The sequence below is a fragment of the Strix uralensis genome, chromosome 13 (assembly GCF_047716275.1).
Source record: "Strix uralensis isolate ZFMK-TIS-50842 chromosome 13, bStrUra1, whole genome shotgun sequence".
Taxonomy (NCBI): domain Eukaryota; kingdom Metazoa; phylum Chordata; class Aves; order Strigiformes; family Strigidae; genus Strix; species Strix uralensis.
In genome coordinates, this window is record NC_133984.1 from 14,475,790 (window position 1) to 14,503,317 (window position 27,528).

General features: G+C 53.0%; 1 protein-coding gene across 2 annotated transcripts; it reads right to left on the reverse strand.

The window, feature by feature from the left end:
• Positions 1-86: 86 nt before the first annotated feature.
• LOC141949251 (actin-binding protein WASF3-like) lies at positions 87-26,368 on the reverse strand. 2 transcript variants are annotated; one of them, XM_074882619.1, is made up of 9 exons: positions 26,276-26,368; positions 14,577-14,735; positions 13,075-13,209; positions 12,782-12,935; positions 12,345-12,462; positions 11,964-12,139; positions 11,277-11,543; positions 10,439-10,821; positions 87-9,817 (listed from the first exon to the last, which is right to left on the reverse strand). In XM_074882619.1, exons 2-9 carry the CDS (start codon positions 14,707-14,709, stop codon positions 9,660-9,662), a joined length of 1,524 nt encoding a protein of 507 aa, XP_074738720.1. In that variant the 5' UTR covers positions 14,710-14,735; positions 26,276-26,368; the 3' UTR covers positions 87-9,659. The 2 variants fall into 2 exon arrangements, with proteins under 2 accessions (XP_074738720.1, XP_074738721.1); XM_074882620.1 differs by lacking the exon at positions 26,276-26,368 and having other exon boundaries at positions 13,075-13,205; positions 14,577-14,658.
• Positions 26,369-27,528: the final 1,160 nt, after the last annotated feature.

Here is a 27,528-nt window from a genome sequence, read left to right on the forward strand (position 1 = left end):
CTAATAGAGAAGGTAATATGACAGGGCTGATAACTCACAGCAAAGGGACCCAGCAAGGGCAAGCTGACAAAAAGCCGAACTCAAAGCTACTTTAACCTCTTAAAATCTTTATTATTATTATTATTTTTTTTAATTAGCACATGCATAAAGTGTCAACAGTTTGGGATTAAGATGACATCTTTTGAACAAATGTAGTTACAAGCGGTGCTTCAGATCATTCCAAGTTTCCTCTCTACACTGTACAGAAGAAAGCTTGTGTTGCAACCAACATAGTCCCTACCTTTCCATCATTGTGTCACGACAGGCAGAACCCACAACACTGGGGAGAAATACACTTGTTCACACGTAGCAACTGGGTATGGTAGATAGATACAAGCAGCAACATCTACTCACCTATTGACTAAGTGCACATGGTTAAAAGACCCCATTAGACAGTGAACATCTCCTTCTTTTTTAATGTCAACTATATAATTATGTAAATCAAGTTATGGCCTGTAACAGGTGACACTCCCACGGGAGAGACGCCCATCTCCCATCAGCTGCTTCTATCAAACGGCAAGTCAAAGGAAATATGGGTAATACTTCTGCCAGTATTAAAAAATGAGCCTTTGGCAGGAGCAGAGGGGCAGCCCCACCAATGCTGAGCACTCTGGGAAGTCAAACACAAGGTGCCACTGGGCTGGCACCTCCCTGTCCCTGCCGTGCCACCCCTGCAGAACTGGAGCCAACCAGCCCCAGCCCTGGCTCCTGGCTGTATATATGAACAGCTGGTGCCAAAAGGGGAGAAAACTGCTTTTGAAAGGCTCAGCTCAAGCTGACTGCTCACAGATGCTCTACTTTAGGAGGATCGATTGCCCCAGTGCTCTGGGAGATCTCCCTAGCTCATAGCTGCTGAGTTTGGGTAGTGCAGAGGGATTTTTGGGGTGTCTGAGGTGCTCCCAGCCTAGCCTGAGCTAGCTTGATCCCTGGGCTGCCAGGTGAAGGGCACAGGAGATAATCCTCACCTGCCTTCAGTGCCCCCAAAATAACGCTCCTGCAGTGCCTGGCTTCACCCAGAGGTGCTTGTGCTCCTACTCACTCTGAAGGTGATGGAAACCTGGCAGTGAGATGACTCCTGTCCTGCCAAAGCAGCTGGCATTGCCCCAGGGGCCCTGGGCTGGGGCAGGAGGAGGAGGAGGAGGAAGGCTCTCCAGCCTGAATGTTTGTCCCACAGCAGCACAGTGCACATACCCTGGAGCAAACCCACCAGCACATGCATGTCCCACAGCAAAGTGATGACAGGGTTCGTCCCCTCCCTGCACACCCACCATGTCCTCTTGGGGACTGTCCCCATGCCGAAGGTGCAACATTTGCATGTGCACTCAGAGACGTGTGGTTGCTGGAGCAGGTTTTCCTTGGGTTGGCCAAGATTGGAGTAAAAGCTGCACCCAAAACTACTCCTGCACAGCTGCAGGGGTAACAACAGCCCATGTGCAAGGAAGGACAAATACCAGCAGATACCTTGGGGTCTGGGCAGGTCCAAGTTTCCACCCAGGTGAGGATAGGCTGAGCATCAGAAATGCTTGGAAATGCCCTGCCCTTCCCCAGATGGGTGAGCCCCCCGGCCCCATGAAGCTCCTTGGCAATACAACGGGGACCTCCAGAAAAGGCACTTGTGTCAGTAAGGAGCTGCCCTGCCACTGCGGCCCCACTGCTCTCCTGATGGGAACACTGGGTCTGAGCCCCACACAATGACATGGCACAGCCAAAAGTGGAGAGGAGGAAAGTGCCAGCAATGCTTCAGCATAACCCAAACTCATGCCTGGAATATCCTGTTTCAGATTCCCCCAGGCAAATCAAGTGGCCCCAAAATGAAGGAAGCCTATTAAGATAGGGAGCCATCAGTCCTGAAACACTTCTAAAAATGCATTTCAGAGAAAAAGGTTTCTTTTTGGTGGGGATTATCTTTCTTTTTCCTAATCTGCTCTGATCTGAGATGAAAGGCACCATAAAGAGAGGCCCCATTTGTGGAAAACTGGCCAGAACTAAAGGTAGACCTGAAACATCTCAGTATAAAAATAACTTTGGTGGGGGTGGTGGTGAGGGGGGGTGTCAATGCTCATAACAGTATGATTTTGGGAGACCTGGCAGGACTGTGCCAAAGATGTGCCTGCTGCCAGCAGGAAATCAACAACTTCTCAACATGCATCACAGTAACTTCATCAGGGTCCAAGTCTACTTCATTTCTAATGCAAGATTTTTATGCTTGTTTTTTTCATGGCAAGAAGTGACTTTTTATGGAGTAAGTATTCCCAGCTGAGACATCAGGCACACACAGGTGAAAATCAATGGGATTTGAAACACTTGAGCTGGGATGGGGCCTTCAGGGACAAAAGCACCTCCTATGGTGGTATCTCCTTGTTGCACTGTGGGCTGATATGCTGCTTGCTCTGTTCTTAAATGCGCTTTTCTTAAGAACTGATTTTTGAAAGTGGGTATGGCAATAACTGCTCTATTTTTTTGGTGGCTAACTGGGAAGCAACACTGGGTTTGACTTTCCTTCAAGGTCCAGGGGAAGGAGATAGAACAGATTCTTCTTCTGGAAATCACATGTAAGTTGTTTGGTTTTTTGGGGGGTGGTTGTTCATTTTTAGATTTCTTAACTGAGCTATCCCAAATCAAAGAATAACTTTTAAATTGTTCACCTTAATGCACCAGCATCGTTTACACTCTGTGATTTTAGACTACAAATGGTCTGGAGAAGCAGGTTGCTGGAGCTGCTGCCTTCTAACTACTGAAATACAGCTGTAAGAGCTGCACATCCTGGTTTTCTGCAGTTAGTTCACATCCTTCCCTCTCAGATGTTTATTCTGCAGTATGCTTTATCTTTATCGTATTTGAGGGTCAACACCAAAATTGGAAAAGGGACAGTAAAGCTAAGGGAGGACACAAGCAGGCTGCCCTGCCTGATGGGCAGTGCTTTGGGGCTGTAATCTGTTGGGACAGATCCACAAGTAGTGGTATTGAAGGAGGGGAAAGAGACAGAACTACAAACATGCTGGGTTTGAAGAGATGCACCTCCACCATCCCCTGACCCAACACAGGGTTACGGACAGTGATCCTCTCTGGCGTTTGCTTACCTGCTTCTCAAAGCCCTCCCATGGTAGAACCTATGCAACCTGTTTCAGAGTTTCTCCATTCTTGCCTTAAGAAAGCTTTCCCTGAGATCTGATTTAACTCCTTTCTACCACAATTCAGTCCCATGACTTGCACTTTAGTCCAACACATGCATGATGAACAAGTTTATTCTCCCCACTGCCCTTTGTGGCTTTGCACAGGGTTTTACCTACCTGAGGCTTTTCCTGTACAGAGTGGTGGGAGCACAACCAACCTGAAATGCCAGGCTCTTTTCTTTCTGTTTTGTCTTCTCCTCTCTGCGCTCTTAATACTTTCTACACAGCCAAGTGCTAGAACTACCAGGCTCACAGGCCCCCCAAACATAATGATCAACAGCAGATTTAAGCCTGTTTCTGCTAAGAGCAAAAGACTAGAGAGGGACCTCTGGAAGGTGGCACCTGTGGCAAGGTATCTATTAGGAGAAATGCCCATGGGAGGGCAAAGTATCAGTGATCTACCATCATATAGTGCTAGGGAGGTGTCTGTGGCCTCAGGGCTCTGTACCAATGTAAGACAGACATTAATATTGATAATGTCACATCAACATTACCTTCAGGGGATGCTGTGGCCAAGCATGTCACATCCAGGTCTTGCCTGGGGATTTCCTGCAGCAAGAGCCTATCCGTTGCTACAGGCTCTGCCTCAACCTAGTCACAACACCAGGATGGTGTCCTTGTTTGGGAATATCCTGGTGTCCTCCCCCCACCCTGCCTGTGGGCATGGCACTGAAGGCTTTGGGGCAAACTGAAGTTCTTGACTGTGGGTTTTTTCCTTCCCTCCTCCAGCAAAATGCAGGCACAATTCTTACCTGGAACAAGCGGAGCTTGAGTGAGTGATCCTAGAAAATCTGGAGTTTGTTAAAGGAAGATCAGATTCACACAAAAAAACCTAAACTTTGACTCTCCAGAAGATTGAAATACTTCTAAGTCTAGGCTTGCGTATAAGTGCCTGAGCTAGAAAGGCATCACATGAATTGCACGGGCAGCTCTAAGTGTCCGCAGGTAGCCACAGTGGTGCGTCTGGGCAAGTTTCCTATTGAGTGCATGGCCATTCCAGAGGAGCATAGCCCTGTGTGACATGTGGGGACCGTTCTGAGGGCGTGGTGACCCATTCAGAGACAAAACCAGCATGTCTTGGTGCTCCTGTACTTTGCTCAGGCACTTTCGTGTGGGGATAGTGGAGGGGCAGGAGACCCCCACTGCTGCCATCAGCAGGGGGGGATGTGGTTGTGGTGCTGGTTGTGGAGTCACCTAAGGAAGGGACAACAGTCCTCAAGGTGCTGCTGCCCAGTTTGAGGGTAAATTCATGGGTGAGTGAGCATTTGAGGCTTCTAAAGTGCAGTGCAGGTTATATGGTCTTTGCTGTAAACTCCTCAGGACAGAGTCCTTGCCCTTTTATTTTTTTCTTTGTAAAGTGACATCTCAGCTGGGAAAACATTATCTCTAAATAACTACTACTACTACTACAGGAAAACAGGAATCATGGTGAAAGGAACAGCCTATGCTCCCCATGTCAGCACCCCATGATGGGGAGCACTTCCTGTGGCTCTCCATGGTCCATCCACAAGGAAACAGGATGGTGCTTCTGTTGGAAATGCAGCTCTGGAAAGCACTCTCCAAAATACTACATCCAGTGCTACAACCTGCCTCTCTCCAAGTGAAACTTCCATTTATTGTTAAAGCTGAGGTGTTAATTCAGGCTCTTCTCTCAGGGGAGTCTGCAAAACTTCTGTTCAGGCTGTTGGGTGTCTTGAAAGGAAGATGGAGATGTAAAAATTGCTGTGAGGAAATCTGAGGGCTCTTACATGAAGGGAATCTCTGGAGAATCCCTGTTCAGCCTTACATTTGTCACCAGAAGAAAACCTTCCCAGGATAAAATAGCTGCAAAACCAGGAGCTCTCAGGATGTGATGCTTGCTCCTCCCTAGGTCTCTGCCTAGGGTGGAAAGTTAGAAGCTACCAAATCGCTCCTCCTTCCTTCAGGACACTGATCGTCTAAGAGCCACCAGCATCAACAGCCAGCTCCAATGTTCACTCAAAATCCAGGAGACACCGAGAGTGCAATGCCAGAATGTGAACACTGCTCGACTTCCACCAACCTTCATGAAACTTGAGCAAGACCAGACTTCACATCTGATGTAGCCCTCACAGGCAATGACTGGTGTACCATGGGCACGGTGGTCCCCATAATGTCCCTTTTGAGATAAATCAGATGTCCAAGATGTTCCTGATGGACCTCAAGGACTATACCAGAACCACACTGGCCTACTTACTCTTCCACTGACTGGCCCAAATAATTTGGATGCACACAGAATATACTCCCCCCTGTTGGCAGTCTTATTTATTATTTTTAGTCTATGCCCATAGACTAGCAAGTAGGAGAAAGCAGATAAAATGGAAAGAGGAACTCCCTCAGGAGATTGGTTGGTCTCATTAAATGTTTGGCCCTCTGTGATTATCTGTTGGCAATGAAATGTCGCTGCTATATTTTAACATGGAATGTGATACCTTTAATGTACAGGAGAATCTCCTCAGCCCATTTCTGGTACACTTGAGAGAGGAGAAATTCAATCATCTGTGACCTGGATTGTATTTTTAATGGCTGCCAAGCTAGATAAAATATTTAAATATTCACTTTTATATTGGCCCACATGAGGATTTGAGCATTTCAGGTTGTGTAATGCAGCATGGCCTAATTTTGGAAGAGTATATGGAAATAGGCACATATGTACAAAATATTGAGTATGCAGCATATGGGTCAGCCAGTGTTAATCAGTACGGCACAACCAATTCCAGCAGACCTAACTCAGCTGAGACTAATCAAGGAGTTGGTGTTACTTATGTTGGATTTCATAGGTCACCTGGTCAAAAAATAGATGAATGCACCTAAAATTATGATGGTAATCCTCAAATGTGGCTGAGTCTCTAAAGCAAAGGCACTGAGGATGTTGGCCTGCCAGCAGAGCTGGCCTTGCAGGAACGGCTGTATCATGAGATTGGGGCACTCGGTGCCACCACGTGCTCGCCTGCCTTGTGGTGCTGCCAGGAGAGAGTTGGGAAGAGCAAGGTGTGCTGTGATCAGACCAGAAATGGGTGTTTACAGCCCACGCTGACTATACAGGTTACTTCTCTACCAGCTACACAAGAAACCTGAGCAATGAGCTCTGATGTAGACATCTCACTGGGGAGAGGCTACCTGTGGATCAGCCCTGGCATCAAGACAGCTTCAGTGGAGCTGAGGCAGTTCAGATCCCTGGAAGAGCTGGATCATGATGTCTTCAAGCAGTGGGCAATGCCAGGAGGTTATGGTCCTGCTGACTTGCTCTGGAGTCAAGCATATGAAATAGGCTTGTGTTATCAGGGGCTGGGAATTTCCTTAAGCAGAATACAAAGAGTGAGGATGTGCTGGGATGTCTGAAGAGGATAGGATGGTGTAAGAACATAAAGGTGTGAGGAAATGGGGGTAAACCTTGCTACCCACACCCCTGAGGCTCCCAGCTGTGCTTCTGCTCTGCAGATGTGGCCTGTGCACAGGGAAGACAAGGCTTGATTGTCGAGCGCTTTGCCATGCAATGGCATTAACCCTGATGGCACAGGTTGACCAACTGCTGCCAATCCCAAGCATAGCAAAGTTGCTGTGAGGTGACAGGGAAGGGGGAAGCTACAGGGACAATCCTGACCTGCCACACACCAATGGAGTCTTACCAGAATTATCACAGTTTCATGTGACATACACAAAGCAACTAGTGCATGAAAGAAGTGACCCAGTCTTCTAGGAGAACTCCGCTCCTCTCCAGTTCCCACCAGGATCAGCTCAGCTTCACAGAATTGGGACAGTCACAGACCTGAGGGATGAGCTAGCCCTGCATGTCCCAGAGCCCCTTCCCTGCCTTCACGTGCTGGTGGGACTCCTTGGCTCTGCCCAAGCCCCAGCTGGGTCCCCACAGCTGACTCTGCAGCCCTTCAACCACCATAACAGGCAACAGCGGCTCCAACAGTCTTCTGCTACTCTCTCCCTCTCACAAAGGGTTATTACTTTTTAAATTGTCCAAATAAACCCAAATTCTCTTCACAGAGTATCATGATCTTGCCTATATTAATAACACTCCACAATAAATACTGCCAGGTGACTGCTTAAATGCTCTGAATTTTTATAAGACTTTCTTCTGAACTTGCTCCAGGCCCAACTCCAGCTGCCTTGCTAAGGAAAGCCTGTTGCAGGCATCACAGGGGTTCTCTGCCTGGGTGGAGATGCTGGGCTTCAGCCTCTGCATCTCAAGAAGGTCATCATGAGAAACAAGAGCTCTTGGTGAGCACCAAGCATCAAGAATTTCCTGGTCACCTGCAGTACAGCATGTCTCCCTGCCTCCTTTGGTCAATCCCGTTTCCTTGGGTTTTGCAGATGAGCTATTCCATGTGTCCTATTGCTCTGCTGCTTCTTGCCTGCCCTGCCTGTTCTGCCTGTCTGCAGCAGGAGTTTGGCAAAACAGGAGGCTGGGATTGATCTGTACAGCTAATCCCATACTGCCAGGTCTTCCTTGTGGTGGGAGAGGCTGCCCCTCAACAGGCAGAGCGGGACCAGCACCCAAGCAGCTTAAATGGCATCAGCACTCCTGAGATGGGGAATTCTGGGGTTAAATCTGAGGATTTTATTTGCAGTTCCTGTCTAATAATCAGCCCTACTGAAGTCAGGGGGAGCTTCCCCTATGGAAAGGGGGGCCAAACCTGGGGACATGGCCCATGGTAGGGCATCCCCCACTAAACCCTTCCCCAACCACCCTTGCCATCTCCCACAGCCACACTGCTCCTCTGTTCAATCCCCCAGTCAGCACCACAGCTCGCAGCCCAGATGTGGAGATGGGGGAGGTGTCACATCCAAGGGACAAGAGACCATTTTGTGCCAGTCAAGGGAGGGCTTCTGGGGATATTTCTCAGCAGCTGGGCAGGGAGGTTCATTGCATCTCACCATGAAGGGTTTTTCACCAGGGGGAAAATGAGCAGATGCTCGATGCATTGTTCAACACCAGCATTTCTCAGGATGAATTTAAAGATCAGCCTTTGAGCCTTTTGGGTCCCAGCCATATCCTCCCATCTCCTTTACAGGTCTGGTTGCTTCTAGATAGTCAAAACACTACTTTGTAGCCATCAACTACATGGCTACTGGGAGAGCCAGGAAGGTGGGCTCAGAGCCCAGTTTTTCCCCGAAGAGACGCAACATGGAGACTCAGTTTTCCCCCATTCAGGGACTTGTGGTATATGGGAACACAAGAGTGGACCTTGGGACACTGTGTCGGGCAAGTCCACGGCTGGTTCTGTCCCATTTTCTGCTGGTGGGGAACCTCTCCCAGCTCTCTGCAGGCTCTTACTCCTGACTTGTGATATTTTCAGTATTCCCCACCCCTCCACGCTGCCTTCCCATGCCTCCTCCCTTTGTAGCTGCGTGAAAAGCCTTTGATGAATCATGCTCCATTTTGACAAGCAAACTGGTATTTTCAGCGCTGTGGCAGGGGCTGAGCTCTCCAGACTCCCCACCAGTGCTTGCCTGTGGGGTAAGGGACAGGGCAGGATCAGGCCAGGGGGAATTAGTGCCTGGGTCTGAGTTGATCTCAATTGTATGGGCGCAGTTTGTGGGGCTGCAAAGTGCAAGTTGAGAGTTTACCTAAAAGCAGCATTTTGTCTAATTAACTTTTTTTCAAATAACACTGAAATGGTGTAGCACTAAGGCCAAGGGGAGCTGGGTTTGAGAAGATCCCTGGACACCTCTGCTCCCTTACCAGCAGCCCCTTTCCCCCCGAGGACAGCACACATTGAACCTTTCAAAGCCTAGATAAGTGCTGTGTCTCCCTACCAGTTGCACAAGCCTTGCCTTCACCCATTTCTCCCGAAAAACTGGTCCTAAGGACAGAAACAGGCTCAGGTCACCAACGCCTTGGTCTTCTCCAGGGAGTGACAGCACGATAGTGACCACCCCTACGCGACTGCCACAAAACATGGTGCATCATTCTACAAGGAAGGAGGCTTCTGCCCACATGCAGCTCTGCAGGCAGCAGAGCATTGCCAAACCCAGTGCCTGGCCATCCCTGTGTGCCCATGGTGGTACCAGCTGTGCAATCAGGCTTCTTCTCCAGGAGCTTCTCGTTAACACATTTAACATCTAGCTGAAAAAGCACTACTGCCTCTGAGTTTCCCTTCTCTAGCAAAGCACACTCAGGGCCAGTCTCTGGTCTTTCTCCAGGTGTAAATCTGGAGTAATCCTATTAACCTGCCTTCAGAGCATTTTTGAAGTCATTAAATGTGAAGGTGCTGCTAATTTCTGGTCTCACTGCCTCCGAGGTGTATCCTACCAGTGCTGCTGCTGCCCGAAGGGTTTTTGACATAGTGTAAAAGCAAAGCTCCTGAACGAGAGAGGCTGCCCGCGCTTGTCGGCATCGAGGGTTGGGGAAGGCGCCTATACACACCTGGTACGGAGCTGGGGAGCTCCGCGCCAGCCCAGCCCCGGGGCCCCTCAGTCTGACCACTCGTTATCGTCCAGCTCGGAGTCGTCATCGGACTCACTGTACTCCACCGCAATCCGGCGGGACAGGATTGTCGCCACGTCATTGCCCACAGGCTCTTTTTTGGCCTCTTGTTCCCATTGCTCCTGGACTTTCCGGAGTTGGATTCCTGCGGTAGGGAAGGGGATAAGGCTTTAGGGGCAACATGCCCAGCACCTGTGGGTACACCCACTGTGCAGCATCCTCCCAGTTAAAAGTATTGGCTGAAACGAGATGGCTGCAGCCCTCTTGCAGGAGGATGCACACAATAATAAAGCTATATGAGATAATAATGCAGTGTATGTGATTATAAAGCTATATAATAGAATAAAGCCCCTCTTCTGCTTCCACTTAACTGAAGAGGTTGAACTTTCTCAAAGGTTAAATCTACCATTTGACCTGAATATCTGCAGGAAGGGGAAATGGGAGAAACCTTGGAGCACATCATCCGCTACAGCCTGGAAGGTCATGTGCACAAGAGCCGCCAGTCATCCCTGTGGGGCTCTGTCCCACCTCAGGTGACGGATTTCCCCCACCTCCCTCTAACCCCCTGCACTGCATTTCCTTCCCTCCTCAGCTCCCACCTGGGTGCCACCATCTTCACACATCACTTGGCCGCCCAGGGCTCATCTTGCACTCAACGAAGTCAACACCACCCAACTCTATGCCAACAGGTATTTTGCCACCATGGTGGCAGCACTTGGGGACCCACCCCCCTCCCCTTCCCGCTGCTGCCACCCCCACCACTCACCCCTGCGGATGGCTGCCAGCAGGTCGCTCCGGGCATCGCTCATGGGCATCAGTGGGATCTGCGGCTTCCGGGGCTCCACGGTGGGGGCTGGTGGTGATGCCGAGTGTGCCGGCGAGGCGGCGATGGCAGGGGGCCCCGGGGGTGGTGGTGGGGGTGCCACCGGGGGTCCCATGGGGCCGGCCTGCGGCGGGGAAGCAGAGTAGGGGCCAGGGGGTGCGGGGGGTGGTGAGGGTGCATAGGAAGGTGGGCCGGCCGAGCCAGGGGCCAGCACAGGGGGAGCCGAGATGGGGCTGTCGAAGGCAGTCTGCGCAGAGGGGATGACGGGTGGTGGGGGCGGTGGGGCGGGCGGCACAAAGTACTCTGCCATCGGCACTGGCTGCGGGCTGCAATGGGAGGGCAAAGGCATGTCAGTGGTATGAGGAACAATGGCACCCATCACCCATCCCAGGCACCCACCACCCATCGCAGGCACCAACTGGCTGAGCTGTGGCTTGGTTTGCTCTGAACTCCCGTGTAAGCTCTGTCCTAGGGTCATGGAGGTGGGGGGGCTCTGCCAGCAGGACAGGCTATGGGGCATGTGGTGGTGGGAAGGCAGCCAACATCCCAGGGGAAAATGGTCCCCTCTATCCACCTCGTCCCTGTATCTGGGATGAGGTTACCCCAAAAGTGCTCCTGACTGATTTGGCCTCAGGTCTCACCAAGAGTTTCAGACCATGGCAGCTGTAGAGGAAGGCTCTCCCCACTACATCAGCTCAGAAATGGGGTTCACGCCCCCACCAAACCCCCTTTCCCCTGGGCATCCCTCTGCCAGGAGAGAAGAGGCAGGCCAAAGCCCTACCCGTAATCCTTGACTAAGTGAGGTCTCGGCCCGTTGAGGATAGCCTCGGGGGGCTGTGGCACGTGGGGCTGCTGGAGGCGGTTGAGGCTGTTCTGCCGGCTGCCCGCCGCCGGCGCTGGGCGGTAGACGTGCTCCTGGGTGGGGGCGGCTGCCAGCACACCCTCCTTGTGTTCCGCTGGGGCCAGGTGGGATGCTGGAGCCAGCAGCTGTGCGGGGTGGTTGGGGCTCGCCGGGTATGAATGGTCAGCCACGTCTGACGCGTAAGATCTATGACACAGGAAAACCCAATGGTTGTACTCCTGGGAGGGAGGTCGGCTGGGTGGGGGGAGTCAGGGAGACATGGGTTTGGGGTTTTTTGGGGTTGAGACAACAAAACAAAAAATGGCCACAAAAATATAGATGTACAAGAAAGCAGAGAGATAGCAGAGGGGAGGAGAACACCAACACAGCTGAACAAGTCTCTTCCCTTAGCTGCTAAATGGAAAGTGCTCTGACTTTATCCCAACACCAAGGCTGCTCCTGAGGTACAGGATGCAACCCAGGGGGCACCAGCTGCCCCTGAAGCTACCACGGATTTATAGCTAATCACCCCAACCCTGCAGTGGGCAACACATCCCCCCACAGACGGAGAAGAAGAAAAAAGCAAAGGAGAACCGGTGAGCTAAACATGTAGTAGGTAAAACCTGCCTATTATCTGGGGACAGTGATCCTTCCGATGATGCCATGTGATAGGGGGATGGTGAGAACCTGTTATCGGGTCGAAACTCTTTATCATACGCCATCATGTTCCACTCCAGGCGCCGGTTGCGGGCTTTCCTCACTTTCTTCACCTCCCGGGTAGAGTCCTCCACCAGCCGCTGCTCCTGGGGACACACACAAGCCGTGGCTCCATGTTCAGCCCGGCTCCTCTGGACCATGAGCGGAACACAGGGAGCAACGCCCAGTCCCGCAAGATGCACCCACCGCAATGCGGGAGGAATGTGCGGGATGCACCAGGAAGGTGACCGTTCCCCAGGTCCCGGCCAGCCCCAGCTCCCGTCCCCCCACTGTCCCCCGCCGGCCTGTTACCTTCTGCCTGCGCTTCTCCTTTCTCTTATCTTCTGTTGCCTGCAACATTTTCTCCTTCCATAAGTTGAAGAAGTATGAAGGGTCGGTGTAGAATTTGAGGCCGTCCTTTTTGTCATCCCTGGGGGGTTGGGAAGGGAGGAGGAGGGTTATCAGCCACAGGAGAAGACCCCCCTTCCCCTGCACAGGGGGATTTGGTACAATCATGGCCATAAGCTGTTGCCCCACCATGAACATGTCCAACACAGCAGTCACTATCTGCAATACCCCTGCATGGAGTCCCTCATCCCAAGTGACCTACATAATGGGGATGGTGGCACAGCAACTGGAGAAAACAGCCCCTCAGCCTTTGCCAAGCAGCAAATGAAGTGCACCCCCAATGCCTCTCCGGGAAAGGGCCCCCTCAGTCTCCCCAGGGAGCGATGCACCAGCCGCCCTACCTGTAGGGCGTGAGGATGTTGAGCGGTGGGGGCTTGTCACAGCGCTGGTACATCTCCATCACGGGGTTGGGAATGGAGTTGCGAGACACGACCTGCTGGTTCTGCACTGTGGAGCTCTTGAAGGCTTTCCGCATGTTGATGTCCTGCAGCGAAACTGGGGGCACAGGAAGGAGAGGGGTTGCAGGGGTGGCTTCAGCCCCCTGAACTGGGCACGGCAGAAGGTCTGGCCCCAAGCACATGTCTCCCACCCACTTGTACCTGGGTGTCACCCCAAAATAGCCCCAGCTCCTCACCTTCCTCCACGGTGGAGTCCAGCTGTGTCACTTTGATGACCAGCAGGTCCACCCTCTCCTGCAGCGAGTTCATCCGCATGTAGAAACTGTTAGCTTCGTTGAACAGCTCGCCGAAGATGTCCTCCGCGTGCCTGCCTGGCAGAGGGCAACGCGCACCCGTCACAGGCAATGGCAGGCAGGCAGGCAGCCCTCTCCACACACCTCCCTGCCAGCTACGTGGGGCTCTCTCCCCAGCCTTGTTTTTTTGGGAGCTGAGCTTCATCCTCTCCCAGACCTGGCAAAGTGCTGCATAGAGGGAGGGGAGCACAAGCCACCTGCCCTTCTCTGCACATGAGCATCCTTTTCAGCAAGACCAGTACCATGGGAGGCACCAAACCATGGTGGTGCACATCCTAAAAAGCCTTTGGATCTACCAGAGCAGATGCTGGCAAAAATCTACCGTCACCCCTTGCCATGCAGCATCACCCACAGAAGCCCAGCCCTGAAGGTGGAAAACTGAGAGCAGGGCAGGGGGGAGAGTGCTACAGCAGGGAGAAGCCACAATTTGTTTCACTAGCAGTTATTTTCCTGCAGCGCTCAGTGCATCGCTATGATAGCTCTTCATTACAGCTGTTATCATCACAGGGCTGAGCAGAGCATTGCTGACACCTGCAGGCTACAGCACCCATCCCATCCCAGTGCCCGTCCCAGCACAGCACCCCACATCCTCGGGGTTTCCTCCAAAAACACATATCAAACAGCTCCCAAGATCAAGGCGCTTTTGATATCTGCTCAGCCTGTCACCAGACTCAGCCATTTGTATTTGATTTCCTTTTCCCCTGGATGAGGTAGCATGGCCTGAGAACCCATGGGTGCTGGTCATGCAAGCCACCACACTTCCAGCAGTTCCCTAAATACAGGGTTTATTTTTCTGTGAGTATTTTAGAGAAGAATCTGGTTCTGGAAGGAGGAAAAGGAGGGGCAGTCCTGAAGAGCCTGTGCTTCTCTCTCTATTTTAAGTCAATATTCACCAGTGAAATAGGTTGCCCCTATTAAACCTTCACACTGGTGTGTGCAGTGCTCTTGTCAGCCCCTTTTCTGCTGACATCAGTCCCAGGGCAGGAAGACAGCTGAAGATTTAGACCTTTCATATAGATCTCTCTTTCACATGAAGCTCTAAGATTGAAAAGAATAGGTTGGAGTTTTTTTAATCTCACCTGACCTTCCTATTTCTGGCCAAGTTGAGAAGCAAGGGGCTCGTGAAGGCTTTCCATCCCCCACTAGACAGACCAACTATGGGAGGAAAACGGGTCTTAAAACTGTCACCAAATTCCCACTTCAGGCTTGGCCCTGAGCATCCTCCTTTTTTTATTAGGTGGATAATTTCCACTGAATTAGGGGTGGCTGCAACCTGCACAGCTCTCATGTAGCCCCTGTTTCTTGGAGCAAGCAACTTCAGCGTCCCACCATCATCCCACCACCCCATTCCCATTCTACATCAGGGTCACTGTGCCATGACTTACTGAGGCTGCCCAGCTGCTTGATGATGGCAGCCAGAGTGCTGTTGGTGACACACTCCAGCTCACTCGTCACCCCCTCGGGAAGAGCTCCCCGGCATAAGTGCCGGGGCTCGATATTCCTCTTCACCAACGGCATGCTGCCAGCGAGCCCTCACACCTCTCCTGGGCAAAGGAGAAAGAAAGAAAAAAACCAAAAACACAGCTTTTGCCGTTTACCCATTTTTTTCTCCTTATTCCCTCTGCTCTCTGTCCAGGGGACTTGTCCTCCCCACACCAGGATACAGAGGATGCAGCCCATGCAGCTTTTGCACACAGGGGATGATCCATGAGTGAAAGCCTCTGGATGTCTATGAGTCCATGGATGCCAGGATGGAGGTGAGGACCATGTCGGTGCCCTGTGCTCTGCTGACAAGCCACCATGCCCAGGGAGCCTTTCCTGCTTACCTTCCCCGAGCTGCGCTCAAACCAGGAGCAAACAAACCCCCACGTGCTGCAGCCCTTCAGCCGGCCCTGAAAAGCTTCATCCAACCCAAACAGTGGCCAGAAGCGAGCAAGCGCTTGTAATGCCATTATTTCCAGCTCACTGCAAAGCTCTCTGGGGTTTTATTTGTGCATGCACTACACCGAGGCAAGCTGCTGCTGCCAGCTTGCCCCTGCTCTCCACAGCATTCCTGTGTGCCCCCTGCTCCACTGCCATCCCTGACTGCAACAGGGATGGTTCATTTTCTATGGGGCTCAAGGAGATGTAGGGAGATGCCCGCACCCAACAGCCTCATCCCAGCAAAAGCACCCATGGGAGCTGGCAAGGAAGGACGAAGGATGGGCACAGTGGGGTGTGGGGGTGGTGGGGGCAGGTTTATCTGCTGACATAAAGGGTGAGTGGTGTGAAACAGGCTGAGAAAGGAGGGAAAAAAAAAAAAAAAAAAGGAGCATTTATTAACCACGGTGGTGTCCCCTGGGGCACTGCAGCCTGGGACTGGGACACGGAGAGGCACAAAGCAGACAGTGACCCCACAGACTTGCACAAGGGGGTCTTACGTGACATGAGTGCATCGGGCCTCAACTCCGCTCCCAGTGCAAAGGCTTTAGCTGATGGCTTTAGCATTTAAATCGTTGTGAATTGGATCCCAGGTTGATAAGGACCGGAGAGCACAAACAGCCTTCCCAGCTTCCGAATGGAGCGAGCTGAATCGCCCCGTTTCACATCCCAGGCACCCCCCAGCCACCCCATCTTTCACAAAACCCCACTCTGCTTTGGCAGCAAAGGAAAACCAGCTTCCGAGCAGAGCCTTTAATAGCTGGGAGCGGAGCAGTCGGGCACTGACAACGGAGCCAGCAATTCTGACCATGAACGGAGCCAGAAATCTGCAGAGTTCACATTTTTTGGCCCCGGGAGCGTTAGGCAGAACAGTTTCCCATTGATAGCACCCGGCCAGTGCTCCCGTCCCCCCGCCAGCTCCTCCGCAGTTTTCAAATGCAAATGCAAGCTCCCTCCATGAAAGAGTCCAAAACTTGTTTCTAAATCATTCATATCGAGCTTCCCAAAGGGCTGATTGTGCTCCCAGATCTGTACATATGGGGAGGGTGAATGGCTGGGCTCTGCTCTGCCCCAGGGCAATCAGGGCGCCGTGGGAAGAACCCCAGCCCTGAACCCTCCTTAGGGTTGCACAATGCTTTGGGCTCAGAGCAACCATGGGTCCTGCAGCGCTTCCCAAAGTCACTGCACATGGATGGCAGGGCTGGTACTGTCCCTGGCTCCCAACAAAACCAAGAGGCTTCTGCCAGCTGGTTATTTTTCGGCTGAGAAAACTGTGCCGCTGTTTGCAGGGGAGGCTCTGGATACCTGCTGATGGACATCTGCTCTGACCATGTACAACTGCTCTTTCTGGGCACCCCCTGAGTGCCTCCTGGGCTGCATAAAGAGATAAGCAACACTGGCAGCTTTACCTCAAGCTTGCTTTGAGCTGGTTTTATGTGTCACCCCAAAATCCACACTCAGAGGCTGAACCCCAGCATTTCACCACGGGGGGTTTCCCCCTAAGGGGCAGCTGCAGGGATGGGAGGGTACAAGGCAGAGTGGTTAATGAGTTGCTTGGGCTCAGCAATTAGAAAAGGGGAACAAAGAGCCATTCTCAGCATCCGTCTGGGACACAGCCACCAGCACCCGGGGCTTTTTGTCCCCACGGAGGGTGCCTAGGAGGAATTGGAGCCACCGGTGCCTCCATCCCCCATAGGGACCCCAGAGGGGAATGACGAAAAAAGGATTTGAGGTCTGAAACTCTTCACAGCAGGGACAGACTTGAAGAGGGGCAGAAGGTGGGTATGTGGTCTGATAACTGCATTTGAAACCATGCCATGGGAGAGCATTCCTGGAGAAGAAAGATCCACTTAATCTCCCCCCAGAAAGCCCTAACAAGACTCACACCTTGCAGCAGAAGAAACCAAGGAGGAGTTAGGCACATATTTTAGGCTTAGGGTAGCTGGGACAAGCAACTTTGGCCAAACTGTAGGAAAAGCTGCTTTTTAACTTCCCCAATTAATGGCTGCTAACAGGAACGCAGGGATTAGAAACCCCTGCCATCCCCTTGTGCAGTACGTGTCATCTCAAGCTGCTGTAACAGCATCCCTTGTGCACCAGTGGCACCAAACCTCCAACTTCTGAGTTGAAAACCCAACTTCTGACCTAAAACCCGCAATCTCAAGGCCTGTCCCGACTCAGGGGACCAAAACACTTTGGGTGGGGATGGGCTACACACGACACCAACTTAATTTTCTTGAAGGCACACCTGGCTGACACCTACCAAGAGGCTGTGCACAAATCCTGAGGACTGGCAGCTTGGCCCAAGCCCCAGTGAAGGGATGCTCAGTTATGCCCAGCACTGCTCCTGCTCATGCTGATATTCTGGGTAATTTCCAAGCCTTCGAGGGGGTGATTTTGGTGGCAGGTCCTCAGACCTTCAAGAAAGGGCTCCCACAAGCAGGGATTCACTGAGCACAGAGGTGACTCCCAGGTGAAAGGGGGAAAAGCTCAAACATGGATAGAGTTTGGCCAAGAGCAATTCATTATTTTGTCTATATATATGGCCATACCAGACCACACTTCAGTGCTCAGCATCACAGGCTATCACCAATGCACAGTGTGCACCAGGCTTGGCAGTGACCAGTGCGGCACCCCCAGTACAGCCCAGCTGGGCATTGCCATGCCAAACTGCCATCTTCCCATGGGCACTACTTGATGGCCCTGAGCAGCCTCACCTGGAACCCACCCCCCACCCATGGTCACAGAAGGTTATTTAAGATCAGCTGGGGTGCTAATCCTGCCCTGAAGGATGCTGCTGGTCTCCAGTCCTGCTCCTGGCCATGCCTCACTAGACTTCACTCCTGTCCTAGGTGAGTCCCTCAGGTGGGTGCTAGCACACCTAGGGGGGCAATTCCTGGGTTTGGCACGATCTTCAGGGCAGGCACTGGACCTGTGTCACAGCCTTGTCTTTGTCCCCAGCCCCTTTGGCTCCTGCCTCCTGGTCACTTGATTCTGGGTGCATCTGCAGACCCTGCTGCCTGCTCTCCCTGCTGTTCACTGGCCCTTGGGTGGGTGATGGTGAGCTCCTGTGCTGGGGTCACCCTGGGCTTCCACTTGCCTTCTGCCTGTGGCTGCCAGCCCTGCTGCACCCCAGCAAGGGCAGAGGTGGCAAGACTGGGGCAGTGCCTTGCCTGCAGCACTCACTTAACACACGCTGAGGTGACCCTGTCCTTGCGCTGCAAGAGCACAGCTGGGGCGGGAGCAGCTGGGGTGTTACCTTAGTGCTGCTGGGGGGGAGACAGGTGGGAGGTCTGGCCTCGGTGTCCATGCTCATGTTGGACATTGGAAAGGGTATTCCACCTTGCTGGGCTGCTCCAGGTTTGGTGGAAGGCAGCCCTGGGCTAGGCTCTGCTGCGAAATGTCTGCTCTGGCATGGAGTGTGCAAAAACAAGTTCCTAAAGTCCTTCCTTGGGATACACGTGTTCCTTCTCACTTCTGATGGGTGCTTGTAGGTGGGGATGAGCTCTTGCCCTCCCAACCCGCTCCTGCCCTCTGTTCTGACTGCAGCTTAGGAAACAGGCCAGTCCTTGAGGGTTTGGGTCTTTCTTTCCTCTCTAGCTGAGCACACCTTAGGAGAGGCAGCTGATGGCTCCTAGGTGGCAGGGAGACCCCAGCCCCAGCCAGCAGCGCTGCCCTGCCCGGCTCAGCACGGTCCCTCCAATCCCACCCTTCAGCTGCTTTGGGATAACCATGCAAGCCCCCATGATGCTTCATCTTCCAAGCCCCACTCAGGTTTAGGTGGTTATATGGGCTTTTCCAACCATCCTGAGCAAGGTTTGCCTCTCTTATTTATTTCTTATGCTATGGCCTTAGTTTCTTTAGGCACTGGCTGTTCCATGGGTGCAGGACTCAAAGGTACAACTTCAACCAGCCAAACTTTCTTGCAATGACCTGAGCCTTCCTGTTTCTCTGCACATCTATAGGGTGTTGTTGTAGGGTGAGCATCTCTTCTGCTGGGTCTGGGAACATCAGCCAGATTTTGGTATTGTTTACATGGACTAAAATCCACAAGGTTTTATTGTCTCCTGAGTGGAAGAGGAGCTCTCAGTGGGATAACGCTGGTGTCAGGCTGCAGGAGGAGGAAAACAAGAGCCACAAACTCAGCAGGAATTTTCCAGAGGTGGAAGGTGGGAGTAGTGGGACCAGCTGGGGGCTTCCTGGGAGCCGCTGCCACAGTCCAGGCACGCTATGGGGGCTCTCCCATCACTTGTCTTCTCTCACCATCTGTTGAAAGAGTCGATAACTCTAAATCTTGCTGTACAAAGCACTGCAGGCGAAAGGCAGTGGTGACAGCCACAGCTGTCAGACCAAGAAGAGACTCGCTGCTGCTGATGGTAACTGGAAAGCGCCCGCTTCTCCATGGCATGTAGCCGCTTCCCCAGCTAGCACATTGCAGCTTCCATAACACATCTGTCAAACCTCTTCGGCATCTCGTCGGGGCAGCGGCACTGACTCCCCCGAACTGCCTGTGCTCTGAGAGATGCATCGGGGCTGCTCAGCCCAGTTCCCCACCACCACTGTCTAGCGCGGGGCAGCTCACAGCAGGCAGTGCATGGGACTGTGGGCTGGCTCACAGCCCTCCCCAGCCTGCAATGAGCCACAGTGCTCCCCATGGCCACAAATCCACCCCAACACCTGCTGTATCCTACCCAAGCTGGGCATCAGCTTGCAGAGATTCAGCCTCCCACCTGCTTTCTAAACAAACAAAGGAGCTTGGAAGGGAACAGTGTCCACTTCACTGCTGCCTCAGCAAAGATCAGCTGAGATGCCCAGGCAGGGGAGGTGATGAGACCAGAAAAGAGCTTTATCTTCTGTCCTAAGAAGCTGATTTCTCCCAAGGACCAATCAGCAAATTGACCACAGCATTCCAAACCCCGGAGCTGCTGGTGCTACTGAAGAGCAGCCCCTGCTTTCTCAGGCTGTGCAGAAGAGCACAGGATAAGTGCTGCCCCAGACCACAACTGCCAGCCCCTGCGTCCCTTCAGACCAGACTGGCAACATGATTTGTGGATGCTGGCTCACAGGTGACCCCTACAGCTGGCTCCTTCCAGATGTCATCCTTCATCTCAGCAGCCATCACATCTGGCAGCTTAAGTCCTTGGGGTCCATCAGGGGCAGAAAAGCAGCTCTCCTTTTGCAAGATGGTCCAAAAAGTGGAGCTTTGTGTCCAGCCACTGCACCCTATATTCTTTGCAATAGCTTTTCACGTACATAACTGTCTCCACACCTCCACTGTGCCCCCAAACCCACTCACCCTCTCCCACTGGGCAGGGGATTGAGCTGTGACTCGCAAAGCCAAGCTGGATTCCTACAGTGGGGTCCAAAGTGGCCTGAAGGATCATGCATGCTCTGTATGGCTCTGCAAGGAGGGACAGGCTGTGTGACATGTTTCTCAGGTGCTGGCTAATCCCCATGACAGACGTTTGGTTTGGTAAGTGCCTGATACCTGCAGTCTCAGCCCCAGTGCCCTGCTTCATACTGCATGAGAGAGGAGAGAGAAGTCCCACTGCTGCCACCCTCCTTCACTGGGCCAAGGTGGGACAGAAGGCAATTCTGGGGTTTGCCTTCTATGGCTGGCTGCTCCCTGCAGGAGAAACCTGGATTGGGAATGGGGCCATGGCAGAGATGAGCAGAGCTGGGCTGGGAAGGATATCCATGTTGTACACCAGTGGCTCACAGAAACAAATCAGTCATTGAGGTATCTTCAATACCTTGTGTGACGGTATTGAAGCACAGCACCCAGCCGGCTGGACAGCGTGTGAAGCAGCAGCTGAACTTGCACAAGCTGGCCAAGGAACCCTAATTCACACCCACAACGTGGGTAAGTGTGAAGTGAGCACAGCCACGCCAAATGCCTAAAGACTGGGAGTTTGGGTCAGTCCCTGCAGCTAAGCCCAGTTCTGGGCCAAGCTTTAGGGCCACTCCATTTGCTTGCAATCACAGCTCTTACCGGAATTGGGCTCCCCTGGGCGTTACTGAGCCCTAAGGATCAGATGCTGTCAGGAACTGGAGGCTTTTGCAAGGGAGCAAAAGCTTTGGTTGGATGCCAGGAGACAGAATAGTGCAAAAAACCAAAGTAGTATATTGAAAATCTAATATCCTTGAACAAAAGACAAAAACACTTACAAAGTAATATCAAAAGAACAAGAAGTGCCAGATCTCGCAGTGCCTGTTCAGGACAGCAACATGTGTTTTGGCGCAGGCACCCTGGGAACAGAGAGGTGGGGAAGGGCTGCAGGGGCAGGAAGCAGGAGACACAAGGCAGTCCTGAAATATTAAAAGGAGCAAAAAAAAAGCCGACTCTGGAGTCGGGAAAAGGACAAGAGGCGGAGGTGGCACTCAGCTGGGCTCGTAGGTGCCTGAAGGAGCTTGTCCTGTGGAGTTTGGCAGGACAGATATGGTACAGGAGAAGGCTGGGAAGAATCCCCAGGGTGTGCAATGTTTCTGAGCAGACAGAAGTGGTAGCTGCAAAACCAGCAGGCTTTCGAGCTGTCAATTTGTGGAGCTCTGCCACAGAAGATGTTGGAAATCTGTGCAGGGTTCAAGGACCAACAGGACAAACTTGCAGAGGACAGACAGAGCCACCAGCAGGTACCTAATGGTTTAGGGGCAATTTCTGGCTCAGGTGGCCCTAAACTGCTGCTTCTCAACCTCAGATGTTTGGCTGATGTGGGCCGTGAACAGCCTCGAAGGGAGGGCAGAGCCTATAGGGGCTGAAGCTTTGCTGTCTCAGAAAAAAATCAACCAGCAAAAACTGTGCAGGTGGCTCTTTGCAGTGCAGAGAAACCTGCTTGCTAGAGCTGGACCAGATCTGCTGATGTATTTCACACAAAATGGAGTGTGATCTGCACCGCAAGGACTCGTTGCTCTAATTTATGAAATGCATCTGCGACCAATTCTTAATTTGTTGTTAGCCCAAATGACTGTGAACACTACCAGCATGACAAATGTCATTGCTTTGTGTGAAGCTGATAATCACTCCAGAGCTATTGTCCAAAGGTTAATTAAATATATTAAAACCGTCTGGATCTCAAGCATTCCCCTTGCTTAAAATAAACCAGAGGGCAGATCTCCAGTGAATAAATTCTCATGATTACACTGAGGCTGATGGGCATGGGAGAAGCAATGCCACTGCCTGCCCCCTCCTTGAGACCTCTGCATCCAGAAGGAGTCTGGCTTTACTAATGGTCTGGTGCCACAGAAAGCATCCCAGTCTCGTCCTGAGCGAGAAGGGTTAGCACATCTCACAGCAAAGCACTGGGTGGCAAAATGCCTTGGGGACTGAAAAGCCGAGGGACATGGGATGCTGTTTCTGGTCCCCCATCTGCAGGCTATTGGCTTGGGAGAGGCTGCAAGCCAGGGCTGTGGACTCGCTGCTTCTGCAGCATGTGTGAAATGAGTTGAGAGGTCTCAGCCCTGATCCTGGGTGGCACAGGAATATTTGCTGTCAGCCAAGAACAGATTTGAGCTAAGCTGCAACTGCAGGGAAAGGGTCAGGCCTTCCAGCCAAAGTGGGGAGGGAGCTGGACATCTGGCTGGCCCTGGGGCAGAGCTGCATCGCTCCCTAGATTGGGGCTGAATTGGTGACCTGTGGCCCACCAGGAAGGCACATCGCCCACCCCGGCTGGGAGCTCTGCCCGCACCTCTCCTCCGGTCCATCTGCAGCTCTCCTCCTCTGCTAACTCAGCCAAAGGCAGCTCCACCACGGCTAACAACTGCCAGGAGGCTTCAGCGAGCAAACACTTCACAGCAAAGTGCAACATAACATTAAATCACAGCTAAAAATATTCCTAAAGAGTTTTATTAGTAAATGCCACACTATTTTTTTTTTTCTCCCTTCTACTGCAAAATGTTTCAGCTCTAGGAACAGCACTTGACTAAATTGCCTCTAAATCACAAACGCCTCTGAAGGCTGGGCTCCGCAACACCAACCTTCGCCAAAAAGCCTGCTTAGGAGGATGCCATAAATGTAACTGCCTCGCTACCTTGGGGTTAGTATAAAAAGCTCGTCCTGCTGCGTGTCTGGTTTAAAACATACAGGCTCCTGAATGCTTTTATCTAAATGGTGGTTCTTTACAGGTATGCAACTAGCAAACACTGTAAACTGGCAAGTGGGTTTTCAGGCAGTTGTTTTCCCTAGGTTTTAGTTGATGTGGGTTTTAGGTTCTGTCATTTGATTTTCCAGAAACGGGGAGCCCTCAGTGCCCCCCAGCACTGGTCAGGGAGCTGAGGGCTGCTTCATCGGGTCCTTCCCATCCCACAGAAGCTGCTGTCAGCTCCCGGACAGACCTGGCACCACCACCACCTTTTGGCTTCATCTCTGCTTTGGATACAAACTAAATCCATGCAAATGCAATGCCCCAGTACTCTAATGCCAAAGGGAGAAAGGGGTGGAAAAAAAGGTGTGGATGAAACTATGCGTGACCCTCCTCCATCATTCTTCAGCTGCTCGGCGTGTGGCTCCTGTGCTGGGACCGCCTGGGAGCAGCGATGCCTACCTTGATCTTCAGAGGAGGAGTCAGGGGATGGGGCAGTGGGAACAGCAGCACAGATCCCGGCTCTGTTTTGGCTGGAGAAGATCCCTGCTGGCCCAGAAATCATGTGTTGTTTTTAATGACTCTCTATCACCAAAGGAAAATCTTCAATGACTTTTTTTTTTTTCCTTTTGTGGTCAGCTCATTAACAGAAGGATCTCTTTTGCTCATTGGCAGTTTGTGTGAGCAGGACGCTGCTGAACAAACCAGCCTTATTCTCCCCAATATAGAAGGCGCTTTGATAATCCCTGGAAACCTTCGGCGAACAGCAAGGGTCCTTCTGGAAACCTGATGCTTGCTGCCTTTGGGAACAGCCGCAGGACCAGCATCTCCAGCCACAGAGTGCTCCCAGCTAGCTCAAAAGCGGTTCCCTGCCGGGGCTGTGCCGTGTGCCCAGGCGGTCCCTTCCCAGGCTGATATTGCTGCTTCACCCACCAGTGCTGTAATTGCAGCCCTACAAAAATCTGGGTGGGATCTGGGGGAGTGGGAGCAGCTCCTGCCTGGGAACCAGTGGCATCCCCTCTGCTCACCGAGATGTGCAAAACGCTGTGGCTCTTGCCTGTGGGGTGCAGCTCAGAGGGTGGCTTTTTGGATGAGCAGCTCTGCAAAAAAACATTCTTGCTTTTTTTTTTTTTTTTAATTTTAACACTTTTGGCTTGAGGGCTGTTGTTCATAACTTGTCAAGATCTTGGCATTCGCAGCTGATTTGTCATCCACCATAAAATGGAGGATGAGCATCTTTGGTTCAGAACTGGGCCAAGGGAGATGACAGCTCAAAGCAAAATATGCTTCATCTCGAGTTTTCTCTGTGGGCTTCAGCTCCTCGGGAAAGGAGCGGACATTTGGGGTCTAAGTTGCATCACAGGCGTTATGTGTAAGAGCCCTTAGCATGCTCTGTGTTTGCGACAGAAAAGCACAGTGCACATTAACCTTCTAGCTGCCAGAGGAAGTTTTGCTGGACCGATGCTGTCTTCAGCCTCCCCTAATCACCAAGCTGTTCAACCTGTCACAGGGGATGCTACCAAGACACAGAAATGCCATCAAATTATTTTCTTTTTTTAAATGAAACTAGCAACCTCTCTAAAATCCAGGCAACGAGATGCAGCAAATGAGGGGTGTGCCTTGGCACGCTGAAGTTTTGAAGATGAATTATTAATTCTGCCATTGCTTATCTGCCCATACATCCAGGTCCTGCGCTCCCCTCCTCCGGCTCGTGTCCGGCAGCGTATCCGGCTGTTGTAGGCCAGGCAGCCGCAGACAAAGCAGCCACAAACTACACTAAAAAGCATCTTAATCCATAGGTATTTTATCACGCTGACACCACCACGAGGCAGCAAGAACTCGAGTTTTAAGCGATAAAATTAAAGCTCCCTGCAAGTAGCTGAATCACCGAGCGTGGAGGCCCAGGCTCTGCACGCCTGGGGGGAGGGTGCCTGCCTGCAGCCTGCCTGTGGGGGTGCCCCGGGCTGGAGATACACTGGGGGGGGGCCTTCAAACCTCAGGGAAGGCCCTGGGCTGGGTGGGGGGGGCATGCATAGCAGGTGCCACCAGGCTTCTGCCCTGCTTGGCCCTGTCCTCCCTGCTTCCCCAGCCTCACACCAGGCTGCAGCACCTCAGCCCCCCCAGTTCCCCAGCCAGGAGGTGATGAGCCCTGCCCTATACTGGCTATAGGTGCCTCTCCCTATGCTGGCTATAGGTTCCTCTCCCTGCACAGGTGACCACGGGCCCAGCTTATCCTTCACAATGATGCAAAAATGAAAAGCAGTGGTGGATCCTCCCTCCCCAAGATGCAAGGATGTAAAGTGATGGCCTCCCCCCACAATGCAAGGGTGCAAAGCAGCCGGGTACCCCCCTCTCCATGCAAGAGTGCAAAGTGACAGCACCCCCTCGCCATGCAAGGGTGCAAAGAGGCCTGACCCCCCCTCCCTTGCAAGGTTGTAAAGCTGCTAGGATTCCCCCGCACAAGATGCAAAGCAACGCCGCCACCCCCCATGCAACTATGCAAAGAGGCCCAGAGCACCGTGATGTAAATGTGCTAAGTGATTTGGGGATCCTCCCCGTCCCCCGTCCCCCCCCCCCCCCCCCCGATGAGAAGGTGGAAAGCAACCTGACTCCTTCCCCTCCACGGAAGGGTGTAAAACGGTGGAGGATCGCCCCCCTCGCAACGAATATGTGCAAAGTGACAAGGGACCCCCACGCAAGGATGCAAGGCAGCTCGGACACCCCCCTCCTAATGCAAGCATGCAAAGCGACACGCACCCCCCCTCCCACCCCCCCCCATGCACGGATGCAAAGCTATGGGGGACACCCCTGTAATACAGGGATGCAAAGCGGCCCGGACCCCCCCATGCAAGGATGCAAAGCGGTGGAGATTCCCCCCCCCATGCAAGGATGCAGAGCGGTGGGGGATCCCCTCCATGCAAGGATGCCCTCCCCAAGGATGCAAAGCCATGGGGGACCCCAATAAAGCGCCTCCCCGATGCCCCGCGATGGTGTGTCCCCCCATGCGAGCCCACACATGGAGGGGGGGGACACGACCCCCCCACCTTCCCCGTGTCGCGTCAATTCCGCATCCCTCCCTCGCTCACCTCCGCCGGCTTTTGGGGGCGGGGGGGGGTCTCCCCGCGAGGCTGTGCAGGGCTGCGGCGGCCGCCGCGCTCCCCGCTGCGCGCCTCTCCGCGCCGCTCCGCAGTGCGCGCACGGCGCATGTGCCCCCTCCGCCACCGCCTCCGCCCCGCTCCGCCCCGCTCCGCTCCGCACGGTCGGCCCCGGGGCTCGGGGTCGGCCGTGTGGACCCCAGCTCTCTCCCTTATAACTTTGGGGTGGGTTTTTTTGAGAAATACCTTATTTTCCATAGTGTTGCAACCTGGCCTTGCCATAAACTGAGGGTTTAGATCATCCAGATGGAAATCCTTTAGTTGGCAAGATAAAGAGCTGAAAGGATGCTCCGGTATGAGGGGAGTGGTTTGTGCATCGTCTTCTCTGGTTTTGGCCGTCTCCTTTGCGCTTCCTCTGCGCCCTGTGATGTCCTTGGGTCCCCCCGCCATGTGAGGGTGATAACCTGGCTGGTGGCTGAGCCCAAGAACCGGACCAAGCAAGCCCTCGCCCACCCCAGGTCGCCACCATTACCAACTGCTGTCGCCCGAGGATTTTCGGTCCTCTCCTTGGTCATGCCCCAGAGCCAGCGCTGGACAGTGCTGAGATGTCCGTGGTGTGAACACTCGCAAGGGCTTCATCTCATCATTTGGGGGCCTCTGGCAGTGGGGCTAGAGGTCTGATGCTGGTACCTCCAAAGGAGCCCCCCTCTTTCCACAGCCCATGGGTGCCTCTTGGTCTCAGACCAGGTCAAAGCCTTCAGCTGGAGCTAACAGAACCCAAGCCTGGGTGTCCAGAAACGACCCCACCTCAGGGTTCTGCTCTTCTTGGGCCACTCCAGCCCACACAAACCCCTTGCCCGGGCTCTGCCCACGCTCCAGCCCCGGTGACCAACAGGGATTTTCCAGGCTGGCCAAGGAGTGACACGAATGACTCGCTTCAGGGGCCGGGACTGTGGGAAAATCATATGGCTCTGCCCGTGCCGGCTGCGCATCCATGCCTGGGATGCTGGCGGAGCCAGGGCAGGCTCTGGTGCCCCCCTACACCCTCCCACCCCCTGGTCGTGCCTCTGCCCAGCCAGGGCAGCCAAGGGGCAGCTCTGGGCTGGAGGCTGGTGGTGCAGCAGAGCAAACCATGGCACAGAAATAGCACATTGCTGTAAATGCAGCCGCTACTAGAGGGCAGAGTGAGCCCAGCGAGACAGGTTTTTTTAGCTGTGCAAGGAGCTGGGATGTGGAAAACTGAT

Coding starts and splice junctions, on each gene's coding strand:
- LOC141949251 (XM_074882619.1), bottom strand. CDS start 14,709: ATGCCGTTGGTGAAGAGGAATATCGAGCCCCGGCACTTATGCCGGGGA. Junction 10,822..11,276: donor CACTTAGTCAAGGATTACGG/GTAGGGCTTTGG, acceptor CTCCCATTGCAG/CCCGCAGCCAGTGCCGATGG. Junction 9,818..10,438: donor GCTGGCAGCCATCCGCAGGG/GTGAGTGGTGGG, acceptor TCCCTACCGCAG/GAATCCAACTCCGGAAAGTC.